The 18,351-nt window shown below is 38.0% G+C and overlaps 1 protein-coding gene across 1 annotated transcript in view; it reads left to right on the top strand.

The window, feature by feature from the left end:
- Positions 1-18,351, top strand: part of LOC119780419 (retinal guanylyl cyclase 2-like) — a 40,888-nt gene that overhangs the window by 9,123 nt on the left and 13,414 nt on the right. Inside the window, exons 5-16 of the mRNA XM_038280455.1 lie at positions 177-319; positions 679-834; positions 3,939-4,088; positions 5,038-5,257; positions 5,465-5,540; positions 8,487-8,571; positions 9,103-9,219; positions 10,399-10,479; positions 12,225-12,401; positions 14,203-14,356; positions 15,413-15,556; positions 15,658-15,806. Of these exons, the coding sequence (XP_038136383.1) occupies positions 177-319; positions 679-834; positions 3,939-4,088; positions 5,038-5,257; positions 5,465-5,540; positions 8,487-8,571; positions 9,103-9,219; positions 10,399-10,479; positions 12,225-12,401; positions 14,203-14,356; positions 15,413-15,556; positions 15,658-15,806 (1,652 nt within the window). The remainder of the gene's footprint in view (positions 1-176; positions 320-678; positions 835-3,938; positions 4,089-5,037; positions 5,258-5,464; positions 5,541-8,486; positions 8,572-9,102; positions 9,220-10,398; positions 10,480-12,224; positions 12,402-14,202; positions 14,357-15,412; positions 15,557-15,657; positions 15,807-18,351) is intronic.

Here is an 18,351-nt window from a genome sequence, read left to right as displayed (position 1 = left end):
CAATGTCTGCTTCTAAGGCAGAAACCTCTGCAGGAGGAGATCGCAAGTTAATGACCACATCTATCTGGCGGATAGATAAAAAGAGACTGCCAAATATCTTTTTTCAGCTATCGTCAGACATTTTTTTTGCTTTGGAATAGAAAACAAGCAACTAATTAACCTTATTTCCTTTCAAGTGGTCATCATGTGTATGAGCTCCATCCTGATTGGTGGAGAAACCCAGAAAGAACTCTTGTTGGCTGCTCTAGACATGAGGATGGTCGCTGATGGCTACATCTTTATTCCCTATGATGCCCTTCTATATGCCATGCCTTACCAGGTAAAAACAAAAAACAACAAATATGTTTTTAAAGGATAAATCGTTGTATTTCACAATATAGTTTGCCAAGTTTAGTCAAATTTAGTGAGACCTGTTTTTTCTGAATAACTGTAAATCCACTTGTGGCGTATTATACCACCACTCCTACATATTAGAAATAAGCTGATCAGTCTCCAAGGTAAACTCACACTGCATCATACTAATCTATTAAGGGAAATTTTAGCAACAGCTTAATAAACCTACATTTTTGTTATTTTTCCTCTTGTTTTCTCTAAACATAAGGAATTGATTTGTGAAAATGTTATTTTTTAATTTATATTCCTGTTAACTAATTTTGCCTTTTGATTTTTTAAAATTAGGATATAACCTTCCCCCTGCTGACCAACAATACACGGCTTCGTCATGCCTACGGCGCTGTACTGACAGTTACCATGGCCTCTGACCAGAGCTTTTACGAAAGTTTTCGCCAGGCTCAGATGACCCGGGAGATCCGTTCTGCCATCTCTGCCACAGAGGTAAAGAAATAAACAACAAATCATAAACGTGAAGATTAAGTACTGCACATCTATCATTAGAAAGTCATATGCAAGCACACAGGAGATGTTTAATCAAAAACCTGCTCCTAGATTTTTTTTTCTTCTATGACTCCATTGCATTTCATCGGTTTTGCTGCTTAGTTATAGTTAGCGTTGCTTTACTGCCTTGAGCACCAAATGTTGGGGAGTGGTGGCCTAGTGATTAGAGCAGTGTGCTTGTGCTCTGGGAAGGTTGCAAGTACACGGTTCGAATCCTACTGCCTCCACTCTGGCTTTTTATAATTTCAATAGATTAACTAAAGAGAATACTTTGTACATAGCAGCATAATGAAGGAACGATTTTTGGAAGATTTTGAATCATTTATTATGTTGTCACATGAACAAAGCCTATCCACTCTAACACCTTAACTCAAACCAGTGCTCCGTAAAATGTGTTTGAAGTTTCAAAGTCTTCTAAGATTAACCCTGAATAGATTTTCTTAGTGATAGGCTCCTGTCTGGGAATACTCCTCTAGCTTCAGCCAGCCTACATCCAAATATTACAGCCTGTTAAATTCCAAAATAGTCATTGAGTAGCCAGCAACTCACCACCTCAACCAGAGACTGGCTGGGTTGAAATTCATCAATCTTGATTTGGAGAGGCTTAAATTCATCTTCCATGACAGATATAAGTGAAAACATGATTTTTCTATGCATCGTGGTTTATGAACCCATTATTTGCAGAAAAACCCTTAATCAAAAATTAAAACTGCATGAAAAATTGAAACTGCAACCAGGACAGCTGGAGATAGGGACCAGCACCTCTCGCAACCCCGCTTGGGATAGGTGTTAGGGAAAACAAGAGATGTTTTCTTGAAGGTTTAATGATGAAATTGGTGGCAACAAAAGCATAACCCTGGACTGAAGAGGCAGGGAAAATAAGAACCAAAAATGAGTCCAGCAATGAGTAACTGCAGAGAAGTATATGGTAGACAGAACAATGAGTGGATTGATCAGCTATTTGGGAGCAGGTGTGGACAGAAGTAGCTAAAGCAAGGCATACACTCAGGGGCGTGCATACATAGACACTAGGTGGTGCTAAAGCACTAGGAAGTTTGCCCTTTATCAAAGAAAATGCCCTTTTGAAACTCGTTTTTTTTTTTTTATTATTAATATTATTAAGATTTTACTGAGGTCGGTTTTGAAATGATCTTTTGAAAACCTGAGCCATTAAAAACGACTGAAACAATGCCCTGAAATGAGCCACTTACTTAAGCACACCCGACCAGCCTATCTCTCTTCCTTTGTCACGTGACCTCGCGCGGTCGCCCGCAGGGCATACCAGATGCGCAGCATCATAGCAGTTCAGTAGCGTCTTCAGATAGCAGGAACGGTCGCTGACAGGCTGCTTCTCCCGTGCCCCATTAGCCAGGTAATATACAGATCAAGCAAATCATTTTGTTGTGCATTAAAATGTCTCATTCAGCAGCACCAAACAAGCATTTTTGCCGACTGGTCACCCGATAAACTAGTTGTCTCTTTGTAAGATGCTATTTTACTTTTTATATTTTATATCCATATTTTTATCTTAAGTGTATATATTAGTCTATTTTATTGCATGACGTATACCCACAGTTTTTAGATATTTTTATAATGTTATTTACCTATTCCTTATTATATGTTTCATGTTGCACGATTGTACCACAAAAAATTCCTAGTTTGTGAACTCCTTCCCTAACAATGGCAATAAACCTGATTCTGATTCTGAAAGTTTTACACTGTAGCCCAAGCCAATGACAGATAACGTGAGGACGACCACATAGGTCCGAAAAACTCTACCTCCACATAGGTAGAGTTTTTCGGCTCGAAAAGGGCAAAAACTCGTACCATGTAAGCCTGGCCTAAGGTGAAAGGAGAGGGGCAACAAAGAGTAAACAGGGTTAAACTAAAACTAGAAAAGCTCTTAAATGAAGCAAAAGGGAAAGAAGACCAATGACTAGAAAATAAAGAATTACCAAGGGGAAAACTAGAGGATAAGACAAGGGAATTGAGATAACTTACGATAACTAAGAAGCCAGGGAAAACATAACCTAAAGATAAGAGAAAGAATTACTAAAACTAGACATAGTAATAAATAGTACCAAAATAATGAAAACAGATAACTGAAAGAAGGAAGGAAGAGTAAAACAAATAATTAAAAAAGGATATAAATCTTGAAAACAACATAGAATAACATAATTTAAAGTATAACTGAGAACCCCAAAGGAAAACTTAAACAGAACCAAACAGTTGTCATAATTTTAACAGTCTCCAGAATAATAGGTCTACTTCTTTAATTAGTAATTACTAGCATGGTTTGTAACAAAATTAATTCAACAATAAATTAAAATAAAAACATAAAATAGAACGAGATGAATAAACATAACCGTCCCTATATGCAGATGTTAAGGAAATCTAAAACTATATTTGTAACTTCCTGGAGGTTTGACTACACTTAATTGACAGTTTATATAATCTCCAATTAGCTAAAACTGATATAGATGTTGTATATATTCTATAAATTGATCATAATAATGAATATTTTCTGTTTTATTTTACTCCTGACAGGTCTAAGCAACATCATACATACATACAGGGAAAGAAAAAAGGTACAGAGATAATTAATTTAGTTGTACTCGCGAGGAGAGTAGGAAGAGACTGCAGAGTTTACAAATCTCCAACCCACTCTGGTCCCAGCGTTGTCCTCGCAATTTATTGAAATCAGGGGTCCCTGGTTACAACAGCTGAGACTACACTAGGGAGGAGAAACAAGATAGGAATTCAGACTTGCAGTCTCAGTAAATATATCCACTAAATCTCAGGGTTCAGTCAAAGTTTAAGCTGTTGAAGCTGTTCACCAAAGTTCAGCAGGTTTAATGCTGCTCGTAAATTAACCACAACCTTCCCAAAAAGAAGTCCACAAATCACAGTATACTTTAGAAAAGGGTGGCTATGAACACATGCACATAGCACACAGCTTTATGCATTATAACACTACACAGATACATTTATATACAATTATTCTAACAACTCCATTATTTCTATTTCCTTGATTTTCCTTAAAGGTATCTCCACTATTTGGAACTATCTTTAATATGGTTTACTATGTTGCTATGGCTGTGGAAGAGCGCCGCCAAGCAGGCGGTGGGCACTGGGTGACAGGAAATCAGCTCTTCAACTCAGATGGAGGCTTTGACTTCAAGGGCTTCAACCAGGTCAGTAAAGAAAACTAATATGACCAATTGTTGTCATTGTTATGGGATAATGTCTCAGTCAAGCTTTCAAGAGATGAGGAGGCAACTGGAGAGAGTGATTCATAATAAGTCACCAGATCCTGATGGTGTAAACCCCAGAGTCCTGAATGCCTGTGCAGAGCAGCTCTGTGGGAATCTACAGCAGCTCTTCAACCTTAGTCTGATGCAGGTGGTAGTTTGAGTGACGTGTAAGACCACATGTCTTGTTCCAGAACCGAAGAAGACTCAGCCAACAGTCCTCAGTGACTATAGACCTTTTGCCCTAAAATATCACAGCATGAAGGTCCTAGAAAGACTTCTGTTGGTTCACCTCAACAAACCAACAAGCAGCTTTCAGAACCCCTGCAGTTTTCTTGTCGCCGTGAAGTTGAAGATACTGTCAAACAACTGCGTAAACAAACTCACTCCCATTTAGACAAGGCAGACAGCAATGTGAGGGTCATGTTCTTTGATTTCTGCAGTGCATTTAATATAATTCAATCTGACTTACTTTGTGACAGTCTCTGGCTCACACTGAGCCTTGTTCTGCTGGAGGTTTCTTCCTGTTAAGAGGGAGTTTTCCTCTCCAGTGTCGCTACAAGCATGCTTGGTGTGAGGGATTGCTGAACAGTCAATGAGTCAATGCAATCAGCTGGTTTTCCTTAGATAAAAACTTTAAACCAGTCTAACTCTAAGATCTGGTTGAATTGTCTCCTTAATGTGCCTTGAGAAGGCATGTGTTGTGAATTGGCCCTATATAAATAAAACTTAAAATAAAATGTTATAAAACGTTTTCAATTACGCAAACAAATTATGATTCTAATAGCAAAGCTTCAGTCTTGTTTTTCTAATTTATCTTTTTTATCTCAAACCATATTAACTGTGAAATTGTCTTTACCATTGGCTTGTTTTTGTCCTTTGCTTTTCATAGGTGTTATATGGTGGTAAAGGTGGGGCTGGCCTTCAGGCCAGGTATGTGGTGTTGGATAGTGATGGTGATCGGCTTGTGCCCACGCATTCACTTGGACCGAAACACATCGATGGAATGGTTGGGGGTCTGACATCTCTGAGCAGGTCGTTCTTCTTTCCAGGAGGAAAACCTCCCAAATCCCATTTTTGTTGGTTCAATCCAGAGGAAGCTTGCAGTGCAGGTAGGGTTATTGATTAAAATGAGAAGGTTGGAGCTTTGTGAATGTTGGAACATAAAGTTCTGTGTAATATCTTTCTCCCTTGTGGTTGTTACAAATGTATGTAAGGGGTATTTTGTTGCATACCCCTACTACTGCCATGTGGCTGTGTGTGCTAAATGTTTCAAGGATCTTGTTTAATAGATCTAAAGACATTGTTTTCTCTTTAAGGTGTGGATGCAGTGACAACGTTTTTCATCTTCCTTCTGCTTTGTGGACTGACAGCAGCTTTTTACTTTTGGATCAGGTACTGGTACACACACACAGACCCAAACTGTGTCATACTGTCCTTATTGGGACTCTCCATTCATGTCCCACTCATTCATATGGCCAACCCTAGCCTTTACCAACACCTTCCTAGTCCCAAACCTAACCTAAACCAAATTCCTACCTTAGTCCTGAACCTTACCTCTACCCCAAAGAAGAGTATTTCCTCATGAGGACCAGTCGATGGTTCCAAAATCTCCAAAGTCCCCAAAATGTAGCATATTGCCTGAAAATCATCTCCCCAAGGTAGAAAAACACGGTAGCACAAACACACAGACACACCAACAAATTTTCCCTTTTTAACACAAACTAAACATAACAGATTGTGATGACTATGTAGGTGGACATTAAGAAAACAATCATATAGAAATAGGTGTGTGGCGTATATATGTGTGTGTGTACTACTGCTCTGTTTTAGGCTTTTATTCAAAGAAAAAGGGATAGTAATATATAAGTCTGTCTTCATGGTTTAGATGTTTGTTTGCTATAATAAGCCTGAATTCAGATTATTGTATTTAGCAGAGCCAATTAATAAGCCATCAGTTGGAATCAGTTGTACTTAAGTTGGAGAACAAAAAAAAACAAAGAAATCTGCAGGATATTGTGCTTGAGGACCAAGATTAGAATAAAGGCTGCAATATATCTATGATAATCACAAAAAATGACAAACATTTATATTCTGCGCTGATCATAGTTGCTCTTCTTCTTGCTTAGGAATTGATTTTTCAAAAAGTTTATGTTCTGCTGTTCCATGAAATATATAAAGGAGATTTAAGAAAGATGACATGTTAATCCACCAGTCTTGTTGGATAAGTGGCCAGTCTCTTTTTTACTTTTTTCATTTCTCAGGAATATGCTACATTTTACAGACTTATAGGTACTTGTGGGGACCAATGAGGGTCCCTGTGAGGAAGGTATCTCTTCTTGGGGTGGGGATTAGGAATAGTCTTATTCCATTAACAGAGTGTCTTACTGACCCATTCAATTCAAGAAGAAATGCACTTATTTTAAGAACAACTAATTTACTTAAGTTTTTAATTTGTACAGTACATTCGCTATTTAGGTTAAAGTACAGAAATCTGTGTCGAAGAAAAACCAACTCTGGTAAAAGTGAAAGTACCAAGTGAACTCTCTTACGGTACTTACGTAAAAGTAGAAAAGTACAAGCCTACAATTTACTTAAGTATAAAAGTGAAATTTAAGTTTTTACCCTAAATGACACCAAATAACTTTTAAAAAACGCGATTCTGAAAATTCAGTTGTCTGCACTTAAAATAGCTTGTTTTTCTCCTTTTTTTTTGTTCAGTGTTGGTAAAGAGAACATAAAAAATATATGTGTAATCTTGTTCTATATCAAAATTTTAAACAGGGTAATAGATTATACAAAACTTAAGCAGCTGAATACTTTTACAGCTCACATATTTAAAGTGCTGAAGTTGTAAATAACATTAATACTGAATTCGAACATGTAAGATAATCAACATGTTCATTTTGGAAAGGAAAGGAAATGGGTGGGAAATATCTTGCATCTCAGAATCTCATCCATCCTCATCTACAATGTTCGCCTGCCCCGTAAAAAAATAAATAAAAGTTTACCAGTCTCGTTCAAAAAAATTAAAAGTCCTCGGAAAAAACAAATACTCAGGTAAAGTGGATACTAAAAAGATACTGAGGTACAGTACATATTTGTACTTAGTTAGCTGTACCTCTTCATAAGTACTCACAGCCTCTCATTTATACGTTTTTGATCCACCTTTGGCGGGAAATAAAGTCTCAAGTCTATTTAAATGATGCCACAAGCAAAGCATACCTCTCCTTTGGGGGTTTGGCCCAAACTTCTTCAATACCTCAAACTCCATCAGGTTGGGTAGAAGATGTCTTTCCTCAGCCAATTTTGAGGTCTTTCCAGAAATCTTCAATCAGAATCAAGTTTGGATTTTTTGTCATCAGACTATTAATTTCTCAAGGGCTGAGAGCCCTTCAGGCAATCTTACAAGCCTAATTGGTGGTTGCTGCAGGGATGCTTGTAGTTGACTCTCCAGAGAGAAAAGCTTGAGCTCAGACATAGCGATCATGGGGTTCTTGGTCACCTCCATGGCTAAGGCCCTGTTCTCCCAATCAAAACAGTGTACACCTTAGCTTCATGGTACAGACTATGAAAATTTACCTAAACGTGATTTTTCTTGTTTTCTTTTTTTGTTTCTTAGGAAGTTGCAGTAATTAAAAAAAATCACATCTTAACATCATAACAGTGTATTATATGCAAAATTTTAGGATCGAGTTAAATATGCAGCTCAAAAAATAAGCGGAACACGTTAACAAAAACAATATAACTTCAATCAAATAAAACCTCTTTGAAATCAAACTGTCCACTTAAGCCGGTCATACACTGTGCGATTTTTTTCAATCGTTGCATGCAGCTGAAGCTCACACTGTATGATGAAACCCTGTGGTTTCGTCGTACAGGAGATGTTGAAGAGGTCCTATGGTCCTACTACTTGACAACAACCCAGCACTAGGACTGCTACCTCCACCTTTGTGCAAAGATGAACAGGAGTTGCCTTGCCAGAGCCCTACAAAACGACCTCCAGCAGGCCACAAACGTGCATGTGTCTGCACAAACAGAAACTGACTCCATGAGGATGGTATGAGGGCCCAACATTCACAGAGTGGGTTGTGCTCGCAGCCCAACACCATGCAGGATTCTTGGCATCTGCCAGAGAACACCAGGATTGGCAATTTCGCCACTGGTTCTCTGTGCTCTCCATAGATGAAAGCAGGTTCACACTGAGCACATATGACAGACCTGACAGAGTCTGGAGACAACATGAAGAGCGATCTGTGAATACTTCCAATATGGGCTGTCACTCTATGAGTATACATCCCATCAATTCAAATAATTCTTTTTTTTTTTTTTTGTTCATAGGAAGTACAAGAAATCAACAAACTTTACTAAATTGATCCTGACCATGGATGACATCGTTTTCATTGACACTCAAGTTAGTAAGAAGGTCAGCAAATGTTTATTTTTTTTTTCTGTCTGAAACGTTGTTTGCTTGTGTTTGTATAAATTTGACCTAAATACAGAATTAAACGGCTTCAACGTTTTAGTGTTTCCTTTACTTTTGCTCTTGGTGAATTGTTTATTGAAATAATCTGAAACAAACCATTTGTGAAGAAAGAAAAACAATGGTGATAATGATGCAGAACTCGGTAAACTCTCACATGATTTAATGGAAACCCCAAATAGCAAAGACCACAACAAAAAGGGAAAACACGGAAAGATTTTTAAATCTGAATGAAATGTATATATATGCAGAAATAGTGGTTTCATTTGAAATATATTCATACACTTTGAAATATATACAATTATTTAGAAGACCATCAAGATCATTTTCTAATGACAATAGATCCAGTTTTGGATTTTAAAAGGCTTGTTTTATTAGCCATTTTTTTATACTTTTTTCAATTGTTCATACAGTTTGTCATGTCATTTAGGGTCTGCTTACAATATTCCTATGATAATCACTTTTCTTTTTTAGAAGCTAAACGACGAGTCAATCATGAGGAGTCTTTTGGAAATTAAAACTCCACTTCGTTCAATTGCCAGAAGTTACATCCTGACAACGCCTGAGAGTTCTAACATTGGGATATTGGAGGTACCTATGTTTGTCAGTGTGCACATTGGTTTGCATCAGTGGAAGGGAATACAAATGTGTAGATATCCTTAAAATTGCCTATTAAGGAAAAAAATACACTGAAAAATATTAATTCTTCAAAATCATCAGTGTGACACTGGTGTTTGGATCAATTAGGAACTGAGAATTCAATGAAAGGTAGCATCCTTTTTTCTGTTGATTGCACATATGTATGGATCACTGTTTTACTTAAAAAAACAAACAAGTATTTTAATTTTTTAGAGCTTACCATTATTTTACAATTCTGTTTATTTAATTAAAAAGTTCTGGAAACAAAAGTTTATGATCACAGTTACATAGATCCCCACTGTAACTAAAAGTGGGGTGGAGTTTTTATTACTAGTATGCTTACCTTCACATAGTTTGGATCTTTGATTTTAGAGCTGAAAAATATATTTTCCTTTAAAAGTTTCCAAATGTTTCATGATTGACCTATAGGCCAAGAGTAATAGTTGTTAATGAAACTTATAAGGCGAAAATTGTCACTCTTTTCACATGATTGCAAGATGAACATGGGAGCTTGAACAGGTTTGTTTAGCTCAGTCCCAATTGGTTTAAAACTTTTTGTTCCTTGACTGTATGGAGTAGACAGCTGAAAATTAACAGTCAGCCCTAGGTCACAAAATATTCACTTCAATTCAATTTATATTTATATAGTGCCATTTCACAAGACTTGTCATCTCAAGGCTCTTTACAGTTCACCAGATCATACAGCCAATTCGATTCAAAGTTTTCTAAGGAAAACCAGTTGATTGCATCAACTCATTGACTGTTCAGCAATCCCACACACTAAGCATGCTTGTAGCGACAGTGGAGAGGAAAAACTCCCTTTTAACAGGAACAAAGCTCCAGCAGAACCAGGCTCAGTGTAAGTGGCCTTCTGCTGAGGCGGACTGGGGTTCAAGGAGACAGGAGCAGAGATACAAAAGGCATGAAGAAAGAAAAAATGAAGTCATATATAAATCAAAAGTTCCTATATATTTTGCGCCACCATGAGCCTAATGTATGAACTCCAGAGAATACATCAATTCCACATACTGGGGTAAAGACTAAGGCATTATATGTCTATCTACCTCTAAAATGATTTGTTTCTCTTTGTTTTCTGACTAATTCTGCTTCAACTGAATGGTTTGTTTCCAGGGAGACTGGGTTTGGCTGAAAAAAGTTCCTTTTGGAAAGACAACAGCTGTCAACCAAAATACCCAGAATCTGTTCAGCCAGGTACGGAGAGCGCCCTTCAAAAATACAGTAATCACACAGTAGATGAACAAGAGACACAAACAGCTCAGGAAAACACATACACACCCCACAGATGCAAAATGGTAGAGGAAATTTGAAGCAGGAAGATAACATGCCCAAGAAGCTGAGGACCAACATTGTCAAATAAAATCTTATTTTAATAGCTTTTAAATTAAAAAGCCATTTTATTGTCGGTAAGGTTCATCACAGGCACACTCAGTAGAGTTAGACAAGCGCACCCTGTCTGAGGCTGACGTTCTATTGGCTGGAAAGGTTGCTAGGCGACGATCCGATCCAATCTGAGAGAGAGCAAAAAAAATCCGCAAGCAGAGCCTACGGGTTTGCGAGTGTATCTGAGACTCGAACAGAGCGCGGTTTGTGCGCGAAGAGAAGGAGGCAAGCGAGAGGAGAAAATATCTGTGCAAGAAGCATTAAATCTGAGAGAAGAAACAAAGATTTGAGAGAGAAGAGAAAATATTTGAGAGAGAGCGCATGTTTTGATTTTGAGCATTATAAGTTTTGAGTGCAAGAAGATGAAATTATTTTCTCAAATTGAAATTATGTGCTCTTGCATTATGGCAGGATAATTCTACCATAGAAAAGCCGCTCTCTGCCATTGAACACAGGAGCAGCAGAAGCATCAGACACATCTGGACACACTTTACTTGACTCTGACCTCAATGTGGACAACCATCAAAAATGAAGCAGCAGGACTTTTTTGCTGCTTCCAGTGCTTGCGGTCTGAATGTAGCAATATTCTATAAAATAAACCAAGCAACACTCTCGATTTCATCCACAATTGTTACAGGCAAAGAAAGGACAGGGTAGCTCCCACCAACACGCATCAGACCCACTTTTCAGCCAAGCAGCTAGAGCAGCAAAGATGCTTCAGCCTCGTGTCAGAACTAAACTCGTACTGCATCAAAAATTAGGCAGCACACACATTTTTGCTGCTTCTGCTGCCTGTGGTCTGAACATAGCATTATAGGCATTATGCTAGCTCTTGAACTGTGTTTTTATTCACTTTCAATCTTTACAAATGGCAATTGGAAATCCCCATCCGCCTGGCCACTTTCAGGTAGCTTTTAGTGGGAACTTCCAACTCTGTCATCCACCGTTATATGGGGAGTCTGCAACTTTTCCGCTCAAAAACATGTTAAAACATTTTTTTTCCCAACTCATCAAAGCAATTAAATCAAACCAATCTCTAGATCACAAGGAAAAAACAGAGCAGCTTAATGTCAAAGGCATCCGATGCATCTAATTTCAAAGTGCACAATCATTCAAATTGAGCCGTTGGATGCCTTTTTGACACTTTTTATTGTGAATGGAGCATTGCACAAGTACTGTCTGTGTACTTTATACACACCAGGGCCAACACCTACACAACCACATGGTGGCATGGTGTAGAGTAAGTAAAAAGACAAAGAGAGGGTCAAGATTTAGAACAATGATGAATAAATATATGATTTGTTTGCCACCCAAGATGTGGAATGACCTTCAATCTCAGTGTACCAGCCACTTTAGCCAGATTATGAAGGGGAAATTATTTGAGATTGTAACCAAATCAAGATTATTAAGGTAGGTACACAAACCAAAGAAGATGGTTTACAGTCCCAGCAAATACATATAGAACAGGTACACAACCTCTTGTCAGTAAATGCTAATTTCATCAGTTTCAAAGTTGAATAACAGTTCTAACATGGTCTTATTGTGTTTGTTTCCAGCTGCGTGAAATGCGTCATGAGAATCTGAATCTATACGTGGGTTTGTTTGTGGATTCAGGGATTCTTGCTCTAGTGGTTGAGCACTGTCCACGGGGAAGTCTGGCAGACCTGCTGGCCGACAGTGATGTGAGGCTGGACTGGATGTTCAAATCTTCATTGCTCATGGACCTTATTAAGGTTCTTCCAAAATCACTTACATCTATATACACATACAATTTTTGTTGCTAAATGAGCCACATCTTAAGCAGTTCACCCTATATTAAGGTACAGCACACTGCCTTCATTGATTGATTGACTGACTTTACTGATCTCAAAGTGGAGAATTTTACCCTTTACATTGGCTCATGATTAGATATCCATCCTTGCCTCTGCTGAGTGTTTAGCCAGGCTCAGCAATTCTGCAACCACCTACATACTTTAGCTATACCTATTCAATGAAAGATCCCATCTCTATTGACAATATGAAATTGTACTAGGCAAGAAAATGAACAAGTGGCTTAAAATAAATAATAATACATTAAATAGAGCAGACCACACTAGTCTCCCTGAAAAAAACTCCAGTAAACATAACATTGGTAGACATCCGACAAAGACTCCCAGGTATGAAGAACTAGACAACACCAGGCCCATTGATTAACGCTTACTGGTTGAAGAAACTGACTCCTCTCCATCAGCACCTTATGGCACAAAAGAACTAACTGCTTAAGAATGAGACAAACGAGGCACAGCTGACTGAGAGCTAAACATTCCTGATAACAAAACGACAACAGAAGGGAATGACCACGACCAATCATAAATTCAATTAAGTTCAATTTATTTCTATAGCGCGAGTCTACAACAAGTCAACTTAAAGCCCTTTACAGAGATAATTCAACCAGGTCACACAGTCAGATTGGTTCAAAGTTTTTTATCTGATGATTACCAGCTGATTGTGTTAACTCGAAAGCAATCCCTGGCTGTGGAAAACCACCCTCAATGCAAAAGTCAAGCCAATTGCTCAAATATCCATCAAATGCAGTATATATCAAGGAGATACTATACCTTCTCAGTTATGCTGCCAGGGTCTTAAGCCCCTCAGCTAGATACTTGATAAGACTGGCTATGAATACAGACTCACATATAGGGCCACTATCAGCCACAGTCCATGTATGACATTAAGATATATGCCAAGAGACAGCAAGAATTTGACTCTGATTCACACCACCAACAATCTACCACAGGAACATGGGAATTTCATCAGGCTTGAGAAATGTAGCCGGATGATGACCAGGAGAGGGGACGTCCGCTATTCTCACTTCTGGGATTGCACTCCCAGAAGGGAAGAAAGCATATGTTAAAGAGAGCTACATGCACCATGAAATTCAGGCAAATGGCACCATAGTGCAGCAATAGCAATATACCTGCAATAGGATAAGTAAGACAGGTTCTGAGAAGTCAGCTTAATGGGGAGAACAGGGTGGGGGCACTTAATAATTTCGACTAGACAGTAATCAGATACCTTGCTGGGGCTAATAAGTTGGCACAAGTAAAGGCTTCTGAAACAATCATGGGATGTACTAAGGACAGATAGCTGAAGTTGACAATATGACCAAATCCTATCAATGGCTAGAGAGGGCCTAACTTAAGGACAGCACAGAAACACTGATCATGGTAGCACAGGAGCAGGCCTGGAGCACCAGAGTAATAGAGGCACAGGTCTACCATGCCATGCATGACCTAGGTGCAGACAATGCAAAGAGCCCCCAGAAACAACCAATCTCACAGCAGGTTGTGAGATATTAGCAGGGCAGGAAAGGAATAAATGGAATGCCATAATCATGCCATACTTTTTTCCCATTAATGCACTTTGATAATGCCCACTCCCATCTTTCCAACAACCTTTAAAGCACACTTACTCTAACACCATCCCACTATCAAGCTGTAAGTCTAGCGTCAGATGATATGCATGACATCTTTTTTTGTCACCCCTGTGTTATAGGGTATGAAGTATCTTCATCTGCGAGGATTGACTCACGGTCGCCTGAAATCCACAAATTGCTTAGTCGATGGACGATTTGTTTTGAAAATCACTGACTATGGTCTGCCTATGATTCTTCAGTCACAAAGTGTCACTCTTCATGATGATCCACAAGGTAAAACAGAATAACCCTATTTATTTTCTCCTTAAAAATTGCACCAGCTACTTGAAATATTCATTACCGTCATTAGTGATCTACTTATTTTTACCAAAAAATATAATTATTTATATTTAATTGTTTTAGTGTATTTTCTCCATTTGGCATTAGTTTTAGTCTATGTAAGTTTAGGTATACAGTTCTCCTATGTGATTCATGTCTAAGGTTTAGAAACCTTACACGCAGACAGCATATAACATCCTAAAGATTGCTGTATAGAGTAACAACAGTGAATGTGTAATACTCTATATACATTTGCATTTATTGTTTAAATAATCAATTTTAAGTTGGCTACAAATGTACCACAATATAGATCATAAGAATGTTTATCTTAAATTAATTCAGTTTGATGTAGAACCTCTGTCCAGGTCAGTGGGATGATATACTTTAAGTTCTTTCACCATATCCAGAATATTTCTGAATTTACACTTAGAGCTCCAACAAGGTAAAGTGGTTAGTTTTATTACCTTCTCATATTTGGTTTGTTGGAAAGTTGGAAAACAGAAGTTAATAGGCCACTGCAGTTTTCAGCTAGAGGTTGAGCTAACCTTAACAATGGACATGTGTAGTGACATTTTTTTTTTTTTATAAAGATGTATTTGTTATTTTAGCCTAAACATGTTTCACGAACTACCAAAATTGTAAAAACTGAGCAAGTGACTTGTAGTTTTTCTGTCACATCCATAGTTATCTGATTCTAACCTGATGATGATCTTGTAAGAACATTAAAATTTAGGGGTTTGTCTTAACTGAATGTAAATCAATCCACAAAAAACGGATTAATATTTAGCATCTTCAACAGACAAAAACAAGCATTTTTTTTTTTTTTTTTTACCGGGAATAGATTCCTTCTTCATCCGCTCTGCGGCAGGTTTTTTCTGAGAAGTGTTTTGAGAAGCTGGTTTCCATTTTAAGTAATATTGCTCTTTGTAGAAGAGTACATAAATTTACTAATGAGATTCAAATGTTTACATTACAGCTAAAGTTGCCTAAGCCGTCTTACATTTTCCTCAGATCTTCTTTGGACGGCTCCTGAACTTCTGAGGAATCCAGTTCAAGCAGGTTCTTTTGCTGGAGATGTCTTCAGTTTCTCCATCATCGTTCAGGAAGTGATTTCACGAACATTGCCATATGCAATGATGGATATGCCCGCTCACGGTAAGGATGTTTATCCCATCTATTCACCTGTTTACCAACTGAACCCCTGTCTTTGGGCATGCCATCCCTGAAACCTTTCTCCATGCCTGTCTAACTCTCAGAGATATTAGAGCGTTTGAAGAAGCCCCCTCCTCTTTGCAGGCCTGTTGTTTCAGAGGATGAAGCCCCTGTCGAGTGTATTAATCTGATGAATGAATGTTGGAGTGAAGATCCGAGCCAGCGACCTAGCTTTCATGAAATCTTTAAACAGGTAAGATGATCATGACCTGGCAGTAGCCAGATTGACGTGTAGAACTGAGTTGAGTTCTCATTATCAGTGAGGTGGCTGTTGTTCAATCCGTCTGTGAAAAGGAGGGATGTTTAGTACAATACTTTGAGCTGATTGGGTGACCTGCCAGCTGGTACCCACCTTTCATAATATGCTCCCAGCCAATCGTACCAGCGAAATGTGACATTTCAGATGTGCACCAGGAAGCACAGGTGGAACTTTCATTCCTACATGCCCCGCCCCAAATAACACTGCTGGTGTGTCATTGGTCCAACTCGCTGGTTGTTATAAATCAGAATCAGAATCAGACATACTTTAATAATCCCAGAGGGATATTACAGTTTCAGTATAACCATTTGTCACAATACATCACAAACATTAGGGTGGAGGGTCTGGGGGGCTGAGGCCAAGCTCCCGGGTTCCCACCAGTTATCTGGTTGCCCAAGTCCAGGCAGTTACCAAGTGCTGCCATTGTCTCTGTGGAAAGATACGAGCCACATTGGGGACAAGAGGGCAAAAAAGTACATATTTCACACTTTATCCTTGACAGGATACAGTTGAAGATATCAAAAAAACTCGCACAAGAAAGCACATGTAAACACAAGACAGACATTTAAGCAGAGGGGTCACATCTGAGGCTTAGTCACATGAAGTCAACCTGACATATTGAAACATTAGTTGTGTATGTAAGATGAGTGCATTCAATTTGTCCATAGATGCTGACCACAGGCAATGTCCTTGATAAGATAGAAGTTTATCAACAGAATTAAAATGGAAGTATTGGCAGGAGTCTTTCAAGATGGATTTGTTGGGAGACATAAAACTCAGATCTCGCAACAATCCACTTTTCAGCGCAAGGATTAGATGATCATTGCTGTTTCTCTCAGTCCCCAATTTTTGGAACCCTGATACAAAAAAAATTGAGAGGAAAGTCACAGTAGTATGAAAAATTGTGTACATGTTCAAAACTCTGCAGTGATAAGGCCATCGCCAACAAAGCAGGAAGAGTTTACTCTAACTGGATCACAAACCCTGCTAAAAAACAATCTGAGAATTAAATACAAAATTATTAAAAAGTATAAAAAATCACTTAAAGTAGGAAAATGAGCTGAATCAAAAATATGTTTGATGTGTGTAGTCACAGATAAAGAGGGTGACGGTTTCTAGAGAAAAGGGATCAGAAATTCGAACGAAGCTGATTCTGCATAACTTCTATCATAATTTTCTCTGCCTCCTTTCACCCATCACTCTGCTGTCAGACCGCAAACATTTTAACGGCTCATGACACACATAACCCTGTTTTGATATTTCCTAAAAGTAGTTTGAAAGGTGAAAGTAATATTCAATTAATAATTACAGTATTTATTACTGGTGGGCATAGATAATATTTTTCAATCCAGATTAAACTCATTGTAATCTTTGAATTAATCTAGATTAATCTAGATTAAAATTGCTCATTTGAATTCTGCCAAAGAAATTCATGATATGTCTGTGCTACCTAAATAAAAGGTAAGTAAAAGTCTTTGAACAGGTTTCTCAAGCCAGATTTTCCTTGAAGCGAACCCGGCGTCTTTATGGCTGTGTCCATGTTTAAAATGTTCTCAGACGCAGGTGGAGTTTCAAGGTCAGATATCATTAATGATCACCAGAGATGGGAAGTAACGAAGTACAAATACTTCATTACTGTACTCAAATAGATTTTTCTGATATTTTTACTTTACTTTACTACTTATTTTTATGGCGACTTTTTACTTCTACTCCTTACATTTTTACACAAATATCTGTACTTTCTACTCCTTACATTATAAAAAATTGGCTCGTTACTTTAGTTTTGAATCATTTCAATGGAGTTACCGTTATTATTTTTCACGTCATCAATACCAAATTCAATCTAATTGGATGGGAATCTACGTTGCATTTGACGCACCACAACAAGATGAATCGACAGATTCGGCGGTATTCATTGGCGGCAAATCATTGCAGCTTGGTGGCGGTGGCGTTAGCATAGTAGCATGGACCAAGGGCGTAGGTTTGATTTGAACTTTGGTAGGGACACTATTGGTCTGGTGTCATTGGTGCTATGCAATATGCATGCCCTTTTTTATGCTCGATGTGAGCATCCGTACTGATAAGAGGAATTCATTGTTAAAAGAGAAAAGCAACATTTTGCTCCATTAATAAAAATGTTATAAGCTCTACACTCATTAGATGCTGTTTATCAATGTTTGAAGTATCACCGGCTCTGATGAATGTGGAATTAGGACTGTTTTCCACTTTGAAAACGGTTTCATTTGAACGACTGCGAGAGAAGGTAAATACAGTATTTTCTTTTGAAGATATAGAATTGTGCAGAGTTAAACCCCACTCTTATATTTGTACCTACTATTCTCTCTCTGTATCAAGCAAAATAATACATTCATTAAAATATTAACTTCACTATAAAAGTTGAACATCTGGGCTGTAGTTACTCTGTGTAGCCAATTTCATGTATTTCATCTGGGGCTGAAAAAAATGAATCATATTAATT

This window comes from Cyprinodon tularosa, unplaced genomic scaffold (assembly GCF_016077235.1).
Source record: "Cyprinodon tularosa strain WSP-4 unplaced genomic scaffold, ASM1607723v1 ctg160, whole genome shotgun sequence".
Lineage (NCBI taxonomy): Eukaryota > Metazoa > Chordata > Actinopteri > Cyprinodontiformes > Cyprinodontidae > Cyprinodon > Cyprinodon tularosa.
Note: the sequence above shows the minus strand (reverse complement) of the source record. Positions and strands in the feature narration are given on the sequence as shown.